An 18,834-nucleotide genomic window follows, 5' to 3' on the forward strand; every position below is an offset into this window, starting at 1 on the left:
TGTTTGAACATCAAACAAACACACACACACGCACACACACACACACACACACACACACACACACACACACACACACACACACACACACACACACACACACACACACACACACACACACACACACACACACACACACACACACACACACACACACACACACTGACTAATAGGTGATGAGTTAACCGGCCTCTCACTCTCAGTACCTTTCCTTATCAGTGAGGTTTTTTGGCTGGCTTCTCGCCGCTCAGACACAGCTCCAACAGGACAAACACAGGCAGAAAGATAATATTCTCTCATCAATAGATAGTATTGTAATCGTTGATTGATCGAAGGAAGGTTTGGCAGCTTTAAACGGACACACTGGCGAACCGCTCACCACTGTGTTTGTCTCTAAACGATCAGCTCAAGTGATACAAATTGATCCGGTTTCCTGCTCCGAGAGATAAAACCAGCTCAGAGATCAAAGATCCAGAAGTGTCCGTCTTACCCCTTTTTCTCCTTGTTCCTATTTCTTCATTTAATTTTCTCCCATTCTTTTATTCTGTGTATTTATTGATTCTTATTCTGTCTTTATCTTTTCCTCCGACATGCTTCTGTCTTCTCCGTTCTGCTAAACGTGTCTCCGTTAAAGGCTGTAATTTCACAATTGGATGCCATCCATCCAATATGAAACATAATCCAATAACAGACAGGTTCAGCTAAATGAATCCAGTTATGTGGCACAATCAAATAGATTAGGATTCCCTTCAAACCCATCGGTCTGTTGAACATCACGCTGGCTGCTTTTAATGCTTCTACCACCCAATCTGCAGGAAGTGAGCACGAGGGGAAAATAAAAACAATTTCACCATCCAAAAGATTAAGAGCGTAGTTATCTTGGTCTTGTGTTAGTTTGGTTTGGACTAAGCAGTACAAACGACGAGACATATTTGATTCAAAATTGAGTCTTGATTTAAAACAATTCCCACTAGAAAGGGATTCTGGATTCAAGACATTTGGGTTGTGATTTTAGGATATACTCTAGTCTACAGTATGTACACTAATATAGGTAGTGTCGCAAATTATGATATGAACAGTGTCTAACATTATGGATCTTTATGTTATAAAAAGTTCTATTACATTTTTTAAACACAAAGACAAAACTAGGGCATTTATTCATGAAAAACGAGCAATAATTAACACTTTTAACTAAAATGTCTTTTATTTTCTCTCAAAATTAAGAAAAACAAGTTCACAAGTTCTACGAAAAATACAAATAATGTTCCTTTAATTTAATAGAATTAGTGGTTACTGCTTTTTTTCATTTTCTCAGAAACGTGGCCAATTTCAAGCATAAATTCTTTACACTTTAAAACCTGTATTACGTCTGAATTGTAACGTCATTTCAGAATGACGCTTGACACCACTGGGGATAGTTATCATTGGCAATATCAATGGTCTAATTAGTATTCATTCTAATTTTGTAATATGTAAATTGATCAGACATTTTGAAGACAAAAATCTGTTTAATTTCCCCCAACCCTAACATACTAAAACACCAGTTATATCTCAACCACTTTCACAACACTCAAAACAGTACTAGTGAAATCAGTGATGTATGTATCACAATCCAACCCAAAACATATTCAGATATTATAGAAAGAATTGTGATTTTGCAGAATCATCCAATATCGACGCTCTTACCGATCTGTGGTGTTCATTTGCAATAATATTGAACATCAAAGTGTCCGTGTCATTATTGTTATTATTATCACCATGAGCCTTTGAGCTTCATCTTGTCTTTCTCTGTTGTATCATGTCAGCTCTCTCTCTCTCCCCCTCTCTCTCTCAACCCTCTCTCCCCCCCCCCCCCCCTCCTCTTCCAGGAACTAGTCTGGATCAGGTTCCTGCAGATCAATGGAGATCTGGGTCCGCACAGTTTACGTTATCGCTGCCAGTATTAATGCTCTTTTAATCTGCTCGGGATTACAGCCATCGATCCACATAATCCATCCGGACGCACAGTGGAGCCCAAAACTGCTGTTTCACACACACACACACACACACACACACACACACACACACACACACACACACACACACACACACACACACACACGCACGCACGCACACACACACACACACACACACATATATTTGATATAAACACACCGACAATGAGACAGAGAGACTGCAGAATAACAGAAAACAACAACAGGGGCTAAAACAACAAGCAGAGAGTGCGTCCACTTCCTTGTTTGTGTTCTGTCTCAGGATCTGACCATCAGAGTATTGATCGGCTGTAGATACACATCAGCACATTCACATGCAGAGAGCTGTTCAGGGAGGCACACACACATCACACCAGATACAAGGAGGGGAAATTATACATGTGTTTGGTATGTTTTTTTGTTTTTATAATAATAATATTTTTTTTTTCCTTTAAATTATTATTATTATAATTTTTTTGAATATTGCCGGTTTGTCTTATCGATAACAACAATAAATACACAGCAAATACAAAGATAGTAATATATATATATATATAATGTATATGAAATATATCATCGTGTCATAGTTAAATATCAATATATTAATAATCATAACATATCATAATAATCATACAAATATATAATACTAATATTAATAATAACAATACATTATAAATCATATATAGTAAATATATATTATTTAATATATAATATTAAAAAGTATGGATACATTTACTTGATTTTAATACAAAATTATTAATTAATTAAGTCGTCATTTATTTATTTTTCTATTATTATATTTAATTTGTAACTTTTAGCTATTATTGTTTATGTTTTTGATTGAGAAAAACAAATGCTATTGTTATTGACAATAATACTATTGTACATATCTTTTTTTTCTTTACCTCCATAGGATATTATTTTGGGACAAATGTGATATTGAGAATACATTTCAAATAGATGTTGTATATTTCCTTTCTCAAACTCTCAACAATAATAACCATTATAGTAAAAATAATCAAAATGATAAACTTGAAATGTAGTTATATGTTTGTTTGTTTGTTTGTTTGTTTGTTTGTTTGTTTGCTATCCTCAGGTACACACAGGATCTTGGTCAGACACAAGGTCAAACCAGAGCTCTTGTTTATTTTCCAACACTGTTTGTCTTCCCCCATAAACCCTGCGCTGCTGACGGCTCCGTCCCGCCTGTCCTCGTCCATTACGCCTCCGGACAGAGTTATTTCAGCAGCACTGCGACACCAATACTAATGAACCCCAGAGAAAGGTGGGGGGGGGGGGGGAACCAGAGAGTAATGACAGAAAGAGTGTGAGAAAGACAATTCAAAAGGAAGAAGACATAACAACCAGAGCTAACTAACAAACAGCGACAGAGAAGAATGAATGGGATTAGCGAGTGACATCCAGTCGGCTCAGTCCGCTAAACGGTGTTCCACGAGCCTCATATAAACATCGATAAATTAATCCCACGTATTGTTTGACATTCTCATGATGACAAATGATCTACACGTCCTTTTCTAAACCCCAGCACGGCAAAAAACAGATCCAGACTCCAGGTGCATTCTGGGTCAGCTCTGACCTATATTGCCACGAGTCTCCAATATTGATTGGACCTGAGACACAAGCAAACACATAGTGCATCGTCTGACATGTTGTATCGTTCATAATAAGCCACCTGACACGCATTATCATAAAATCAAGAGGGTCCTGAAGTTACTGCAGCCTTCTACATGTGAAGTAGAAAACAACATGCACTACAAATAATAACGTCTGTGTGTTAATTTCATGTGAAACAGCATTCAGCGTGAGATGAGTTACCATAAAGACACATGTGGAATTGGAATTTTTATACTGTCTCAATTGAAATAAACTAAAGAAGCAATAAAATCCTAATTTTGATAAATAAGAAAAATATTTACCAATAAATCAACAGTAAATTAATCGGGATGCAGATATTTACTTTGAATGATAGGCTACTTCATCGGACAGATTAATGCATTCCTTTAAAAGCATTGCGTTTGAAAGCTAGTCATGTTAGCTTCTGTGTTAGCAACTTCTGTCAGTTTACCACAGGCGGTTTTTAAAATCTATTTACAAAGCTATTGTTCCTTTGGAGACTGCACATGGAGTTTGGAACGGACCAGATACAGATAAATATGGGGAAAAGTGTTATACTTTATACTAAAAGATACCACGGTAAAAGGCCCCAGTTGTTTACTTGCTGAAATGCATACTCTTCCTAAAAAAGGAGGTTGGTTTCATTAAAAAAATAGATTTAAATGAGTCTACGAATATGAACGAAACCTCAACAAACCCCTCTGTATAAGAAACAAATATTTTGAAAAAACAGCCTTTAAAGATATGATTGGTAAAAGTCACACTGTAAGACACTACAGTACAAAAAGGGTAATAATAATTTAAATCACAATAAGACTTCCCCCAGTTAATTGTGTTACATTACATGTTACTTTTATCCAAAGCGACTTACATACTCAATACTGTGGGCAATCCGCACAGGAGCAATTTGGGGTGAAGTGTCTTTCCCAGGGACACAACGACATGCTGACTACAGTGGGGTTTGAACCTGTGACCCCCTGATCCCAACACCAACGCACTATTCCACTGCGCCACACGCCTGTTACATCAAGACAATTTATCATGGTTTCTATATATATTATATTTAAATATGCGAATAGAGATGTGTCTCTCTGTCTAACTTTAGGTGAATTACGGGTAAATCTACAACCAAAAATGGACAAAGATAGTAAAATAAATGTGAAGGTGGGACATTTTCTTTCAACTACTCTTTGAGAAGATATGTAACGGAGGATCATTTGCTGGAAAAGGGAAAATTGACACGTGCATGAAATATTTGTATCGTCTTAAAGAAGTACTGCAGTGATTTTCTCTGTGCGGTGTGTGTTCTCTGTGCGGTGTGTGTTCTCTGTGTTGTGTGTATTCTCTGTGCGGTGTGTATTCGGTGTGTATCCTCTGTGCGCTGCGCCTCGATAGGCTCAGAGTCCAGGTGTCACGTTTGATTTGACCGTTGTAATAAAGCGGCGACAGGACCATTTTCTCCTCTGAACCCAAGAGCCGCTCAGTCGGCCCCGGCAACACTTTCCCCACTCCAACACCGCCGGGCAATGTAATTGAGGTGGACAGACTTAACGAAAAATCACTACGCTATTCCACTGATTTTCTTTTTGGGAGCTACAATCAAGGTTGTAAAGAGTCTGAGCGCACAAGGCTGATGTTTGGAGTTTGCAGGTTTTATAAAGAGCTTGCTGCTAGGCTGATGTATTTGACGCAGTCAGAGTTTCTATCTGATTTCCGGCCTTAGCATTTACAACTAGCCTGGTCCCACTCCCAGGGCCTCAAATACTGACACCTGGGCACATTAGACTTTCAACTAACTTCAATATAAACTTTTCGGTATAATCTTTAGAGCAACAGACAATTATAAAGAACCAGAAAGTCCAATATATCGTGGGAGTTAGTTATGGTGGATGGGTCTAAAAACCACAGGGCGTTCACCCATGGGGACTAGTGTTTGTGTGACACCAACATTCTAGTTATTTTTAATCTCTACAGTATGTTACGTGACACTACATTACTGAGTCACATCATGTAAAGTTGGTACAGTATCTAACCCTAACCCTAACCCCAACCCTAAGTCTACGTAACTCTCTTTTTTCCAAGCTTAGCCAACTATTTTTGGTGCCTTAACCTAACTGCGACCTTTTCACCATATTAGCCTGAATGTGTATCAGCTAAAACATGACTAGTTGGCTATCTAAAGGCCCCTACACAGCAAGCTGACACCAAAGAACACGTCCCGGCGGAACACGACTGTTGTGTCGCCTCACGTCTCTGCGTCTTGGCCAACAGTCGCACTGGAACACACCGCAAAGACTTCACCCGACGGCCAAGTAGCACGTACGAACTGCGCATGCGTGAGCGGCAATAACTGTCCTTACCAGCAGGCGGCGGTAGTGTGTATTCGTCATTCAAAAGAGGCAACCAGAAGACAGACTGCGTGATATATACAAACAACAAATAGCAAATAGCCACCCTGCCACACACCACCAATGCTACAGCTCGAGCCAAGCAGCACAGGGATGAACTATGCCAATATTTTAACAGTATCTGTGCTGTGCCTTTTCAGTGGGGCAAGATATAGCAAATATGTATGCCTATCCTGCTATTTGTGTTTATTCTTTTAATCACACAGCGTTAAGAAAAAATCAAAATGTGCCTACATAACTGTCAGTTGCAGCCCTAGCATTATTATTGGTTTAACTACTAACAGTATATTTTTAAAACATTTTAAAATGACCATCTTGAACAGCTACAACATTAAAATATTTCTAGGCAGATTGTGGAGAATAATGGGAGAATGGAGCCAACCTCACGTATGAAAGGTTACATGTGAAAAGAGGGGCAGAAACCGTCTTGCAAATTTACATTTCAATCTCGAACAATGAACAGCGGTAGAGAGTAACAAAGTACATTTACTTAAGTACTGTACTGCTCCACTCCCATTCGGGTAAAGTATACTTTATACTGCGCTACATTTATTTGATAACTTTAGTAACTTTGAAGATTCAGAATACTACAAAATATAATCAAGAAATAGTTTATCATGTATTATTATAGGTTAAGATACAATTGTATTGATCGCGTGGTGAATTTCACAAGCTACCCAGCCAGCAGTATATAATGTAATTGAAATCAGCTCCTCCACTTCAGCTCTCTGTAGCAGAAAGAAACTATTTAAGCATTGTGGCTTTCCAGATCGCCATGATGTAAAATAAATTATTGGTGAGATGAAAATGAAAAAGAATAGCCGTCTGTGTGTTCCTAATCGTTTGTTTGCGTACCTCACTTCCGTTTCGCTTCTCATGCACTGATTTGCTAAGCTGAACAGCCAATCAGAGTGATTTATTTTGCCGACAGCTCCCCGATTCGACATGTTGAATCGGGGGCGGAAGGTGTCGGCACAGCCGAAAAGACACGACGGTGCGGGACACACCAATCTGAGTAGGGCGACAGGATGCTCATCGACGGCCAGACATCTATCGACATCTATCGACGGCCGAAATGGGCTTGGTGTGTAGGGGCCTTAAGACAGCCTTAGGCTTCTGTAGATTACATTTCCTTTGTATTGTAAAAAGCCAATCAAAGCCAGAAGATAAGCTTGTTAGCAGTGGTGCCAGCTCAACTCTTGCATGTTGTAGGTAGCATTCAAATAAAAGCCATCCAAAGAGATGCTGCTGTGTGGAATCTAGTTTTTCCCTTTGCAAAATAAGTACTTTTGTTTTTTTTTACGAAAAGCTTGATGATAAATGTTGACTAAAATCCCTGTGTTCCCTCCAGAGTGAGTTTCTCTCCCACAAACTCCCCCCCCCCCCCCCCCCCCCTCCACCTGCCTGAAACACCTCCATTGGACTCTTTTGTTTACTTCCGTAACATAATGACACCACTAGTATACAGTATAACACTTGCGTTTCTATTGGCTAGCGCTCCAACACATTGTATGTGATAGCCAGCCAGCTAACCAATCAGAGCAGACTTGGCTCTGGTTTCAGACAGAGGGTGAAAAGAGGTGCTGCAGCACAGGCAGTATGAGAAAAATAAAGAGCTTTTTGAACATTAAAGCATGGAGACATGTCCGAGACACCATGTATGTCGTCCTCCATTATGTCTACTTCAATATACAATGTTTTCCACATAGGCCTATTTGCAGTAATTTCCCCCAACATCTGTTAACGGACTTTGTCATGTCTCAGTTTCCAGCCTCCAAAACTGCTATCGACAGGCTAGGACAGAGATATCAGTGTCTGTCAAATCTTCTCACGCTGACACACAAACAAACATCAGAAGTCTCCCCTCAGCAGCCTCAAATCCATTATTACAGATCAATAGCAGCCTGTGAATATGCAGCAGGTCAGAGCGGAAACCCTGAAAACTGACACAAAATGTATTCCCACAGTCTGGAACTGACACACACACACACACACACACACACACACACACACACACACACACACACACACACACACACACACACACACACACACACACACACACACACACACACACACACACACACACACACACACACACACACACACACACACTACTGGTAATCTGTGTCATAAAGCAGGATATGGCTCGTAAATAATGCACAAGTGTCTGCTTGCAGCAGGATGCGTAAAATGGAAAATATTTAGGTTCAGTCGCTCAGATTTTCAGCACAATTTCACTCTAAGTGGACCCTTATCATTCTGCTCTGAATGCATTCATAGGAGAAGTCAGGTGATATTCTGTATTCTTGCAAATATCGACACATCCCTTGTAAAAAACAGCAATGAAGTGATAGTATTGTGTGTATCCTAAGCTTCATTAGTGGCCAAAAAGCCTTTCAGCAGCTATACCTGCATCATTTGCATATGGAGGCTTTGATGTGTTAATTTGTATTGATAGATTTGTAGGAGAAATTGCAAGAAGGCAAAGTAAAAGTGTTATTTAGTGCTAGAAGTATACATTATACAGAATTAACCATGTCAAATAGTTGATTTCCCCTATTTTGTGTCGTTTGGGATGACTATGTGTCATATTTCTGTTGCAGTTTTTATACAATCTATTCTAAACTGATTTGAGCATTGTTGTATCACCCTCCAAGCAAAGAATGGTCTCTCCCCTCTCTCTCCCTATCCTCCCTCCCTCCATTTTGCCTGGTTAACCCGGCTCGAGGTGAAGAAGAAGTGAAGTGAGCAGACCGAGGCGGGTCACGCAGAGATTCCCATCAATAATTCATCAGGCCGTTGCTGCCTCTGCTCTTGTGTTCAATTCCCCCGACGATCACATAATACCTCCCCCCAAAAGAGAGACAGAAACACAGGTCCATGGGAGGAGAGCGAGGGCAGGATGAAGAGAAATATTCCAAATGAAGAAGGAGGAAAAGCTCCAGAGAAACATTTAAACAGAAATATATGTGTTTCTTTTGTCATATAATCAAAAATATAACTAACAGAAATGAATCGCTTTGATTTAAGGTGGATTTTCTTTTTAAAAAACGCTCAAAAAAGCCCTCTTTGGGAACTCAAAACAGAAACTGCAAGTGCTATCATGTCTTTTCCATTTAAGAAGAATTTATAATGCTTTGTTTTGCAGGGAAATATGAATCAATTATTCATTTCTTATTGGAAACATTATTCCCCGGGGTTGTGTTCACTGACAGGTGTTATTTGGGATGTATTCATTGGAAGTGTAACACTGTGTCTCTATCTTTTCTATAACAAGTACCAACAAGCATACATCGTTCAAGGACACTTCTTCGGAAAATTGCGCAGAATTTACAAATAAAAGCATTTCTTAAATGGATGTATCATTTAAAGTGCTGAGAAATTCATTAATGGATTATGTGTCTGGATAACTGTAGTTCCTTATACTGCTTCTAACAAAGAGAGCACTTTAAAGCTACATGCTTTTAACATGAAATACTCTTTTTTGATTTGAAAAGTACGGTAGCCGAAAGGGGCTAACGCGCTACAAAACCTTTCCATAAGGAGAAACGTGCTATTCAAAAACGATGCAGATAGAAAAACAAAAATGCGCCAAAACACATGCAGATTAAAAAACATCTTCAACAACTTGACAACACGTATAATCTAAGCATCGAGAAAACAGTCACCTAATATATATATATCATTCCAATAACTTGTATATAGACTTGTACTGCACTATTCCACATCATCACTTTATTTATAACTATTTTTCTTTTTGTATTGCTCTTGCTCTTATTGTTATTATGTTATTATGTTGCATTGTTGGAGAAGCCTGTGACATAAGATTTTCAACTACATAATTACTCTGTAGCTATGTCAGATTGACAATAAAGAACCTTGAACCCCCTTTATCGGCTTATTTTAACAATGTGATTGCAAGATCACATGATTGCAGATCTGCTGTAAGCTAAGCTAGCTAACGTAGCTAACCTAGTCATTTCAAATATACAATTATGAAACAGACTAACTCTGCAAACAGCGACCATTGGCCAACTTTATAACTGAGCGTATTTAAACAATCACCCTGACGTACAACACTGCAAATATTACCGAAAGAGAGTGTGTGAGGACGTGGAGTGGAGCAGACCTTCAAATATGTAACCAATATTTTAAAACCACAACAAATTGAAATAACTCTCGTATAATAAGAAAAACTGCAGAAGCTAAAACTGGTACTTTTTGCTTTAAATAAAAAAAGGATAGTAAATTATAGAGGGAAAACAGATTTGAAATAAATAGAGAACCTAGAAGCAAAAGACGAACGTGATGGGATTCACCGCATCATGTGTCATCATTAATATGTTCATTGTTGTGAATGTAGATAGATAGATAGATAGATAGATAGATAGATAGATAGATGGATAGATAGATAGATAGATAGATAGATAGATAGATAGATAGATAGATAGATAGATAGATAGATAGATAGATAGATAGATAGATAGATAGATAGATAGATAGATAGATAGATAGATAGATAGATAGTATGTGTATGAATGTACAGAACAACTATGTGGATAATATAAGAGTGAAAGAATATCCACAAATCACCCCGTCCCTCACAATCCCCCATGCTGCTCCCCCACCTCCTCTCTGCTGGTCTCAGGGTCGGTGGGGGGGGGATATTTGCTCCATCTATTGTCTGAGTGTTGCAGCTCTGACCTTTGACCTCTGCTCTATTGCTTGCTTGTAGCGTTGTTGATCTAAGCTTTGAGGCTCTGTGTTCATACAGTCACTTTAAAGTCACCGCGGAGAGAAGAGAGAGCGATGAGATGAGCAAAGTGTTACGCCTGAGTCGAGAAATACAGCATGGAGTGTCTTCACACTAACGTTAGCATGTGTTAGCATGTTATTAACGCTGAAACCTAGACAATATTGCCTAATTATATGTGCAACCACAGAAAGACAATTACAGTTGCCAGGTCAAGCATATAGAAAGACTTAGCGACAAATATCTTGAACACAGAGGCTCATAAGCCCTCTCCACTGTGTCTGATTCCTGTGTTGTTTTTTGATAGCTAACAAGCTAGCCACAAATCCTATAGGTATGGTTTACTGCAGGTAGTACTTCCTGTCTTTTTGTGTTCAGTTAGGCTAAGCAAGCAATTATAATGGCGAATATCCATAAATTGCAGGTAGGTAACCATGCTTTATTGCCTTTCAAATTGAGTTAAAACAAAACAGTAGTTCAATTCAACAATCTATAAAACAAAGAAAATGAAAACAACAACAGACGGACTTTTTATGTCGATCTTTTTCAACTAAGAGTTATCTTTTTCTTTGCTTCTTGTGTTCCCTTTTGTTCACATGTAATCTATCAGACAGAGTGAACTAAAGCTGAACCTCAGTGTGCAGACTAGTTTCCAAATAGTTCAATGTTGTAAGCTAAACTAGGCTCAACACACAGTAAGCTTCTACGATGTGAAACTGGGCTTTGATCAGTAAAATGTCTCTCATACTCGTGGCTTAAGAAGATACAGCAAGTTCATCACTTTCTAATTCTTTTAATTATTAAATACAAGCGAAAGTAAAATTGTTGTGTATTCCTTAATGCAAGAAATAAACACAATTATTTTGTTATCCGTAACCAAAACTCAGCTCGCCTATGTAACTATTGGGACTAGATTGTATTAAATTAGATTAGACTATAGATACTATATTGGTCCGAAATTGAGAAGGCGTTTTGTGTTAGCAGCATGTTTACATAGCATTGCACATAAGTAAAACATGTAAAAAAACATATAACATATATGTTACAGTGTCTATAGAATACAATATATACAAATACATTTGAGTATTAAATAAATAAAAGCGAAAAGAGAGTTGTTGTGTATCCCTTAATGCAAGAAATTAACAAAATGATGTTGGTTATCGGTAACCAAAACTCGATTATTTTAAATTAGATTAGACTACTTTATTGGTCCGAAATTGAGAAGGCGTTTTGTTATAGCGGCATGTTTACATAGCATTGCACATTAGTTAAAAATATTGTATAAATATATATGTTACAGTGTCTATAGAGTACAACATATACAAATAAATACGAGTACCCAATCCTAATAATTTCAGATTTGATTTGTAGATAGTGGGCCTTTTGTAAAAGAGTAAACAGTGTCATGCGTACAGCAGCCAGCGACAGACAGCTCCATCAGACAGCAGAGTTTCAGTGTTTCTGCACGCTGACATTTCACAACACCCCGTGTGATCTGAGCGCTCCCCTGCTCTCTATCCACCGTCCCTCCTGTCCTTTTCTATTACCATATAACGGCAAATAGCCCTGGATCTCAGAGGACCCCCTAATGAAATAACAGTCACATCCTGCAGAGATAATCTCCTCCACATTAGCATGAGCACACATTTAAAAATATGAGTCTGCTCCGGACCAAATCCACTGGCAGAATCTGGGCTAATTAAATGCAAAAGACCAATCAATGCTTTGGGAATCAGGTGTCGTTGCTGAGTTTGGATCTCCATTAATTGGATCAAATGAAAAGAATACATCACTGATTTGCAGTGATTATTCAAGGCCTGTTCGGACACTTTATGGTACATTTACATCACATAAAACCACAGTAAATATGAGAATGCTGAGCAGATATTGAGAGAAAATATTGGAATCTGATGCAGCTAACAAATGTAAAAAAATACACCAGGAAGTTCACTTCATAATAAAATAACTTCTCCGAAAACTCACTATAAATACACTGCAAACACTTTGATCATCTGTCATATTATCATATCATATCGGTTTATAAAAATGAATAATAGAAATATTGTTTAAATATTTTACAATAATGTAAAGAATATTATATTTGCACAAGAGAAATTGCTGTTTGTGTCGTTCAGTGTAAGGAAGATAATGTAAGTGTTATCATTATTAGTAATAGTTATTCTGAGTAGAAATAAAGAGTTCATAAAGTGTAAATATATATAATTTGGGTACTCAAAGCTTAGTATAATACATTATTGAATGTCTTATAAGTAAATAACCTAAATGTACATTGTTATTATTACATTTGTACAGCATTTAAGATTTTATATTTCTACATATTTTCATTTTAACATATGTTTTATTCCAAAGATCGACCCTTAACCCTTAGATGCATAAGTGGCTCTTTTTTGACCCGGTGAGGTGGTTTTCTTGAAGTATCTTTGTAATTACATTTTTTTATCATTTCATATTCCAGCTATTCCTTAAAAAACATGTTTTGGATATCATGCCATTCAAAATTTTAATTTACATTTTAAGAAATTGTAGTTTTTGTATTACTACCCCAAGCTTCCATAAGTGGGTCAAAAATGACCCGCATGTATTTTCTATGGAAACCTACTGTATGGGAAAACGTTTTTTTTCAAAATGTAAAAAAAATGTCTAAAATTATAAATAGTGAAAAGTTCAATATAAAATATTTCTAGTGTGAACCTAAATATAATACTAAATATTATACACGTGATTTTTCTCAACCAAATTGACAGAAATGGCATAAAAACACATATTATTCTAATACGGGTCCTTTTTGACCCACTTATGGAAGAGTGTAGGGTCCAGTCACTCGTGCATCTAAGGGTTAAGTAAACGCAACACTACCTTTCCTAAAATAACAGAAAATGAAAACCATGAAATTAGAAAACAGCTTTGTTTTAAGCTTCATGATAAGGATAATTAAATGTAATCTAATTATAGATAATTGGGTTTAAGAGAGTTAAAACCCTTCTGTTTAGCCACTAATGTATAAAATGCATTGTTTTTCAATATTAAAATGTTCTTATGTTACATCTTTTCAAATTCCAGCATTTCACACAGCAATAATCAAATGTGAAACCTGTAAGATTTGAGTCTAGATATATTAAATATATACATATCATTTGTACATTATTAACCCTTTGTCTGTAGCTATAATGTTGACATTCATTATGTATTTGTATCTTTAGAGCTCCTGAAAACTGTAGTCCAATAAATGTAAATCTGAAATAAATGTGCAAATCTGTGATGATCTGGTAAAGAACACATGATCGTTTTTAAAACAGATGTTTGACCCAAAACTCTTGTGAATACTATATAGCGAATGCAGCGGTTAAATACTGACGTTTTTCTGAATGCATGAACTAGTCAAATGGAGCTAAAAAAGTTAAACAGATGATAATGACACACTGATACAAAATCATTTTAAAGTCTATGATATTTTTAAAATATCCCCTGGCAGCTCTTTAAAGTAGTTCTTCAGACTGAAATGCATGAGTTAGAAATCCTACTGTTGGAATTATTTCATTGAATGATATGTGTTTGTTAAGGTGGCATCAAACAAAATATAGAAGTATTTGAATTTTATGACATAATATGACATGTTTTATAAAATGTGTCGCTTTATGGTGAACACAATACATCTCCATGTGTTAGTTATGGATTATTTTAAGGGTTAGGCGAATGAGAAATTGTCATTTGGATTATTTTGAACAGGAAACATTCAGTCAGGTTCCAAAATGTCTAAAACAAACGTTTTTACATATTCTGTGTAATTCATAACACTATTTATTTTAAATCTTTTCACAGTGGTTTTGTGACTGCATACAGTATACCCTCCTGTTTTATTGTAGTATTGTGTTTGTCATTATGATAGGTGATACTAAATGTATTTGAACCTATGTGTTTATTTGTACCTGTAAAACGCAAATGAAGACAGCAAAAAACTAAACAAATTGAACTGAATTCATGTTTTGTATTTGACTGATTTTACACTAAAAAGCTGCTTTAGAAACACATTTTACAATTATAAGGAAAATGTGAACCCTTCAGTTATTTTTCACTTTTATATTTAGTTGATGTTGTTTAAAAAAACATACGTTATATGTTAAATAGGACTCTTAATTTATTATAATTATTACAAATGTTTTAGCTTAAAACCAACAAAGAGCATTTACTGTAGTGTAGCATATACGTTTTGGTTGGTTTTTGAAATAGCCAATATGACTCAATTTAGTTTTACATGCTTAGTTGAAAACCCAATATGTCTTATTTATCAATAAATTAATACACTTTTTTTTGCAAAAGTGAAATTCCAACATGCAATAGTTCCTAGTGATTTCTGGATTACATCATGTAAATTCACCATTAAAGACACCTCTGTTAAATGCATTTAATGTGATCTAATCTTACTATAAATTCACCACAGGTATATACTAACCCCGACAGAAGCATTAAACTCTAGTCATGTTTCAATATATTCCTGAACAACTCAATTTAATCCAGCCTGCTGCTGCTGACCCTGCAGACAATAGAGGCTGATGTTGGGACAGAAAGCAGGTCCCTCACTAGAGGGGGCCCCAGACCCACTGATGTTCAAACCCTCATTTTGACCATCACTTCAAACCCCTCACAGTCACACAAAACACTGACTGCCGTGCTTTATCAGACCTCTCCCTGCTGATTAAATAAGCCTTTAACAAGATGATGAAAGGAACAACAGCAGCTGATTATAGGAAACAAGTAACTAAAATAAAAGGCATTAATTATAACTCAGAATAAATATTTTCACTCCTTGTTTTAAAATGTCTGAGATTTTTGTCTGTAAAGGTTGAATGATTTCCAAATAGTATGCACACTTTTTAAATATAAATATAAGCACTGCCTTTTTCCCTTCACTTTTATCGGTATTAATGGGCCTTTTTATGTGAAGCATTTATTTGGATACAATTTAAAGCTGATGCATAGTCTGCTGAAAGTGTGTTTTCCCTCCAACATGCAGGGCCAGGAGAAAGATAAATCTGGGTTGCTGCACATCGCAGAGACTGTTGGAGGGAAATCCCGTGACCTTGTCATTTCCTATCGATCCCTTTTTGTTATTGATCAATAATGGTAATCATAACACGAGTGATTCTAAATAAATTCCATTCATCTATATGGGCGCACAGGGAAAAAAGAGCCACGAGGAAACACCAAAACAAAGCCAGCAAAATATAAAATAATTTTGAATTTAATTTAGAATTCCTCCTGTTGTCCGGACGCACAAAGCAAACCAACCCAGCAGCATGGCCCCGGTTTGTTGTCCTCTTACCTGCCAGTCTGAGCGCCGACATCCTCTGGAACTCGGGCTCCTGCAGCCACTTCCACATCCTCCGGAAGGTCTCCCGGCCTGACTTTAGTTTACTCCAGGGTTTGGGGTTCCTCAGGAGGTCCGATAGGGTCCCCTGGGAGCGGCACAGCACCCTCTGGGCGAAGATGGCCTGGGGGATGCTGTACCGTTTCAGCTCCGCCGTGATCCTCTGCGCCACCTCCTTGGTGTTGATTTCCTCCAGCTGCCCCGAGCTGTTCACCCCCTGCACCCCTGAGGAGGAGGGAGGTCTTTCCCTGGACACCAACACGGGCCCATGGGATGGAGACTGGAGGTGGGGGTGGGGGTGGGGGTGGTGGCCCGCCGAGGAAACGACCGGGTGCCCCGGGTGGTGCATCCCGTTCAGGTGCGGCATCATCCCGGCCGTCGGGCCGCCGAGGCCTCGGTGCTGGTGGGGGTCCCCTCTGAGCATGGAGGCGGTGTGGTGCGCCTCGAAGTTCAGCATCTTATCGTGGCCTCCGTGCGTCGTGATGCCGTAGTTGTGAAGCCCCTGCTGGGTGTTGTGTATGGAGCCCAGGCCGTTACCGAGCACCGGGGAGAGGCTCTGACCCATCCCGGACATGTGGTCCTTGTGGTAGGGGCTGTACAGGTTGTTCATCCCCGGCAGCCCCCGGTCGTCCCGCATCAGGGTGAAGCTCCCGCTCACGTTCCCGGAGAGCCGCTGGTGGTGTTGATGGTGGTGATGATGGAACTTGTCGGACACGGTGGAGATGGGGGGCAGCGGCTGCAGCGGGGTTAAGGTGGTGTATGTCCCGCTCATCCCCATCCCGGGAGAGGACGTGTCGCAGGGCACGCTCATGGCGTGGTGCAGCGGCAGCGACAGCTCCGGACGGTAGTCCCCGTTACCGTCCAGCATGCTGGCCATGCCGGACACCATGGCGGAGCGAGAGGCCAGGTCCTGGTGGATCCGCAGGGCTGCCGCCGCCGCCCCGTGGCCCCCTGATGAGCGGCCGTGGTGCGGGCTGTGGCCGCTCATCAGCTCCACATCAGGGAGGACGGAGCTCACGGACACCCCGCCATGCAGGCTGCCGATGCCGTCCATCGTCATGTCCGTGTTCATGGCATAGGCGTCTAGGTCCTTGGCCAGACATCTATAGGCGTTAGTATAGGCAGTCTTCATTCATCTGTCCTCTCAGTCCATCGGGTCGAGCGGAATTAGTCTCCTTCTTCCCCTCCTTTCTCTCCCTGCTTCTCCCCCTTTCTCTCGCTGCTTCTCCCCTGATGCTCCGGGATGGGTCAGTAGCCGTATTCCCCCTTTATCTTCACTTCCTCGGTTGTTTCCCCGTCCTCCTAAGGCCTCTCCAGCTCGGTGTGTGTGTGTATTTCCCCCAGTTGGTGAACATTTGTTTAAAAAAAAAAAAAATGTTATTATCTCGATCGTACGGGCCTGTGCGTTGGTTCCCCCATATCCAGCCTCTCCTCCTCCTGCGTTACTCTGGTGCTCAGACGGGAGCTGTCCACGGTCCCCTTGCACACCGCGCAACCCAACCTGCTGCGGGAGGGGGAGAGGGGGGGCGGGGTCAGTGGGAGGGGCGTTACCTGCCTGACTGACAGATCAGCCGACCAATCAGATGGACCGGTGTGGAGCGTGGAGCTGCTCTGGGGGGTTTGAACACCAAATCATTTTTGCATTTAAAGGATGCTTTAAGCAGTATGGAAGAAGAACTCTGATTTTGTTCTTACGCAAAAGTAGCAATACTACATTTTAAAAGTACTTGAAAGTAAAACAGATGCATTCAAAATCTTACTCATTGAAAAGTTAAAAAGTATGACAATATATTTAAAATAGCAAAAGTGAAAGTACTCATTATGTATAATGGCACATTTTAGAATCACATATAATACATTACTGGATTGTGATTAATGTGTTCATCACAGCCGGTAAATGTGGAGCTAATTTCAATTACTTTATATACTGCTGCTGGACATCGTAAGCAATATTATCTCCTATCTTCATCACAAGATCAAGTTTGCCATGTTTTTTCTTAAGTTAAAACGATCAAAGTGCTCAGAAAAAGACAATGTTAACACCCACAACTCCCTGTCAACTGAGTCTGCTGATGAAGAGCTCGAGATCTCACAGAAAGCATCTGAACGGTCACTAAATGCACCGTGTCATGAGGTTGTTTTATTCTGTCTCTTCAAAATGTGTATACAGACATTTATGGTACTTACTCCAGTACTGAATGTCATGTTCAGGCTGAACGAAAGTCCTGCCTACTTAAGGGGAAATGATTGTTAAATGAATTCAGCACCGTGTCTTTGTGGAGAGTGGATGATCTTGCAGATATTCATATTGTTCTGATTGTGGAAAGGATTAAAGTAAGGATGCTGGGTTTTTCCCTCAGAGAAGACGTTTGCCCACAGGCGTCATTAAAATGTGATCTCATCTCAACTCTCATCTCATCACCTGCTGCCTCTGATTGTTCAGATAAAGGGGACGTGACAGACAACAAAACAACGTTGCTTTTATTATTCCTCGCAAAGCAGCCACATCACAGAATACTAAGATCTCTCCATCATTTTTTAAGTTTTAATTCATGCAACACTTGTTATATAAATCCTTTCTGATATTTTCCACAGCATATACGCTTAAAAAGTCAAAGTACCTTAATACGATATGACAGGATACAAATGATGTAAGATGATATGACAGCATCATTTATT

At 39.1% G+C, this 18,834-nt stretch overlaps 1 protein-coding gene across 2 annotated transcripts in view; it reads right to left on the bottom strand.

The window, feature by feature from the left end:
- The window catches only part of onecut2 (one cut homeobox 2), a 34,057-nt gene extending 16,580 nt beyond the window's left edge, over positions 1-17,477 (bottom strand). For both annotated transcript variants that reach the window (XM_034125976.1, XM_034125975.1), the window contains exon 1: positions 16,111-17,477. In XM_034125976.1, coding sequence (XP_033981867.1) covers positions 16,111-17,287 — 1,177 coding nt within the window. In that variant the 5' untranslated portion in view covers positions 17,288-17,477. The remainder of the gene's footprint in view (positions 1-16,110) is intronic.
- Positions 17,478-18,834: the final 1,357 nt, after the last annotated feature.

The sequence above is a fragment of the Trematomus bernacchii genome, unplaced genomic scaffold, assembly GCF_902827165.1.
Source record: "Trematomus bernacchii unplaced genomic scaffold, fTreBer1.1, whole genome shotgun sequence".
NCBI classification, from domain to species: domain Eukaryota; kingdom Metazoa; phylum Chordata; class Actinopteri; order Perciformes; family Nototheniidae; genus Trematomus; species Trematomus bernacchii.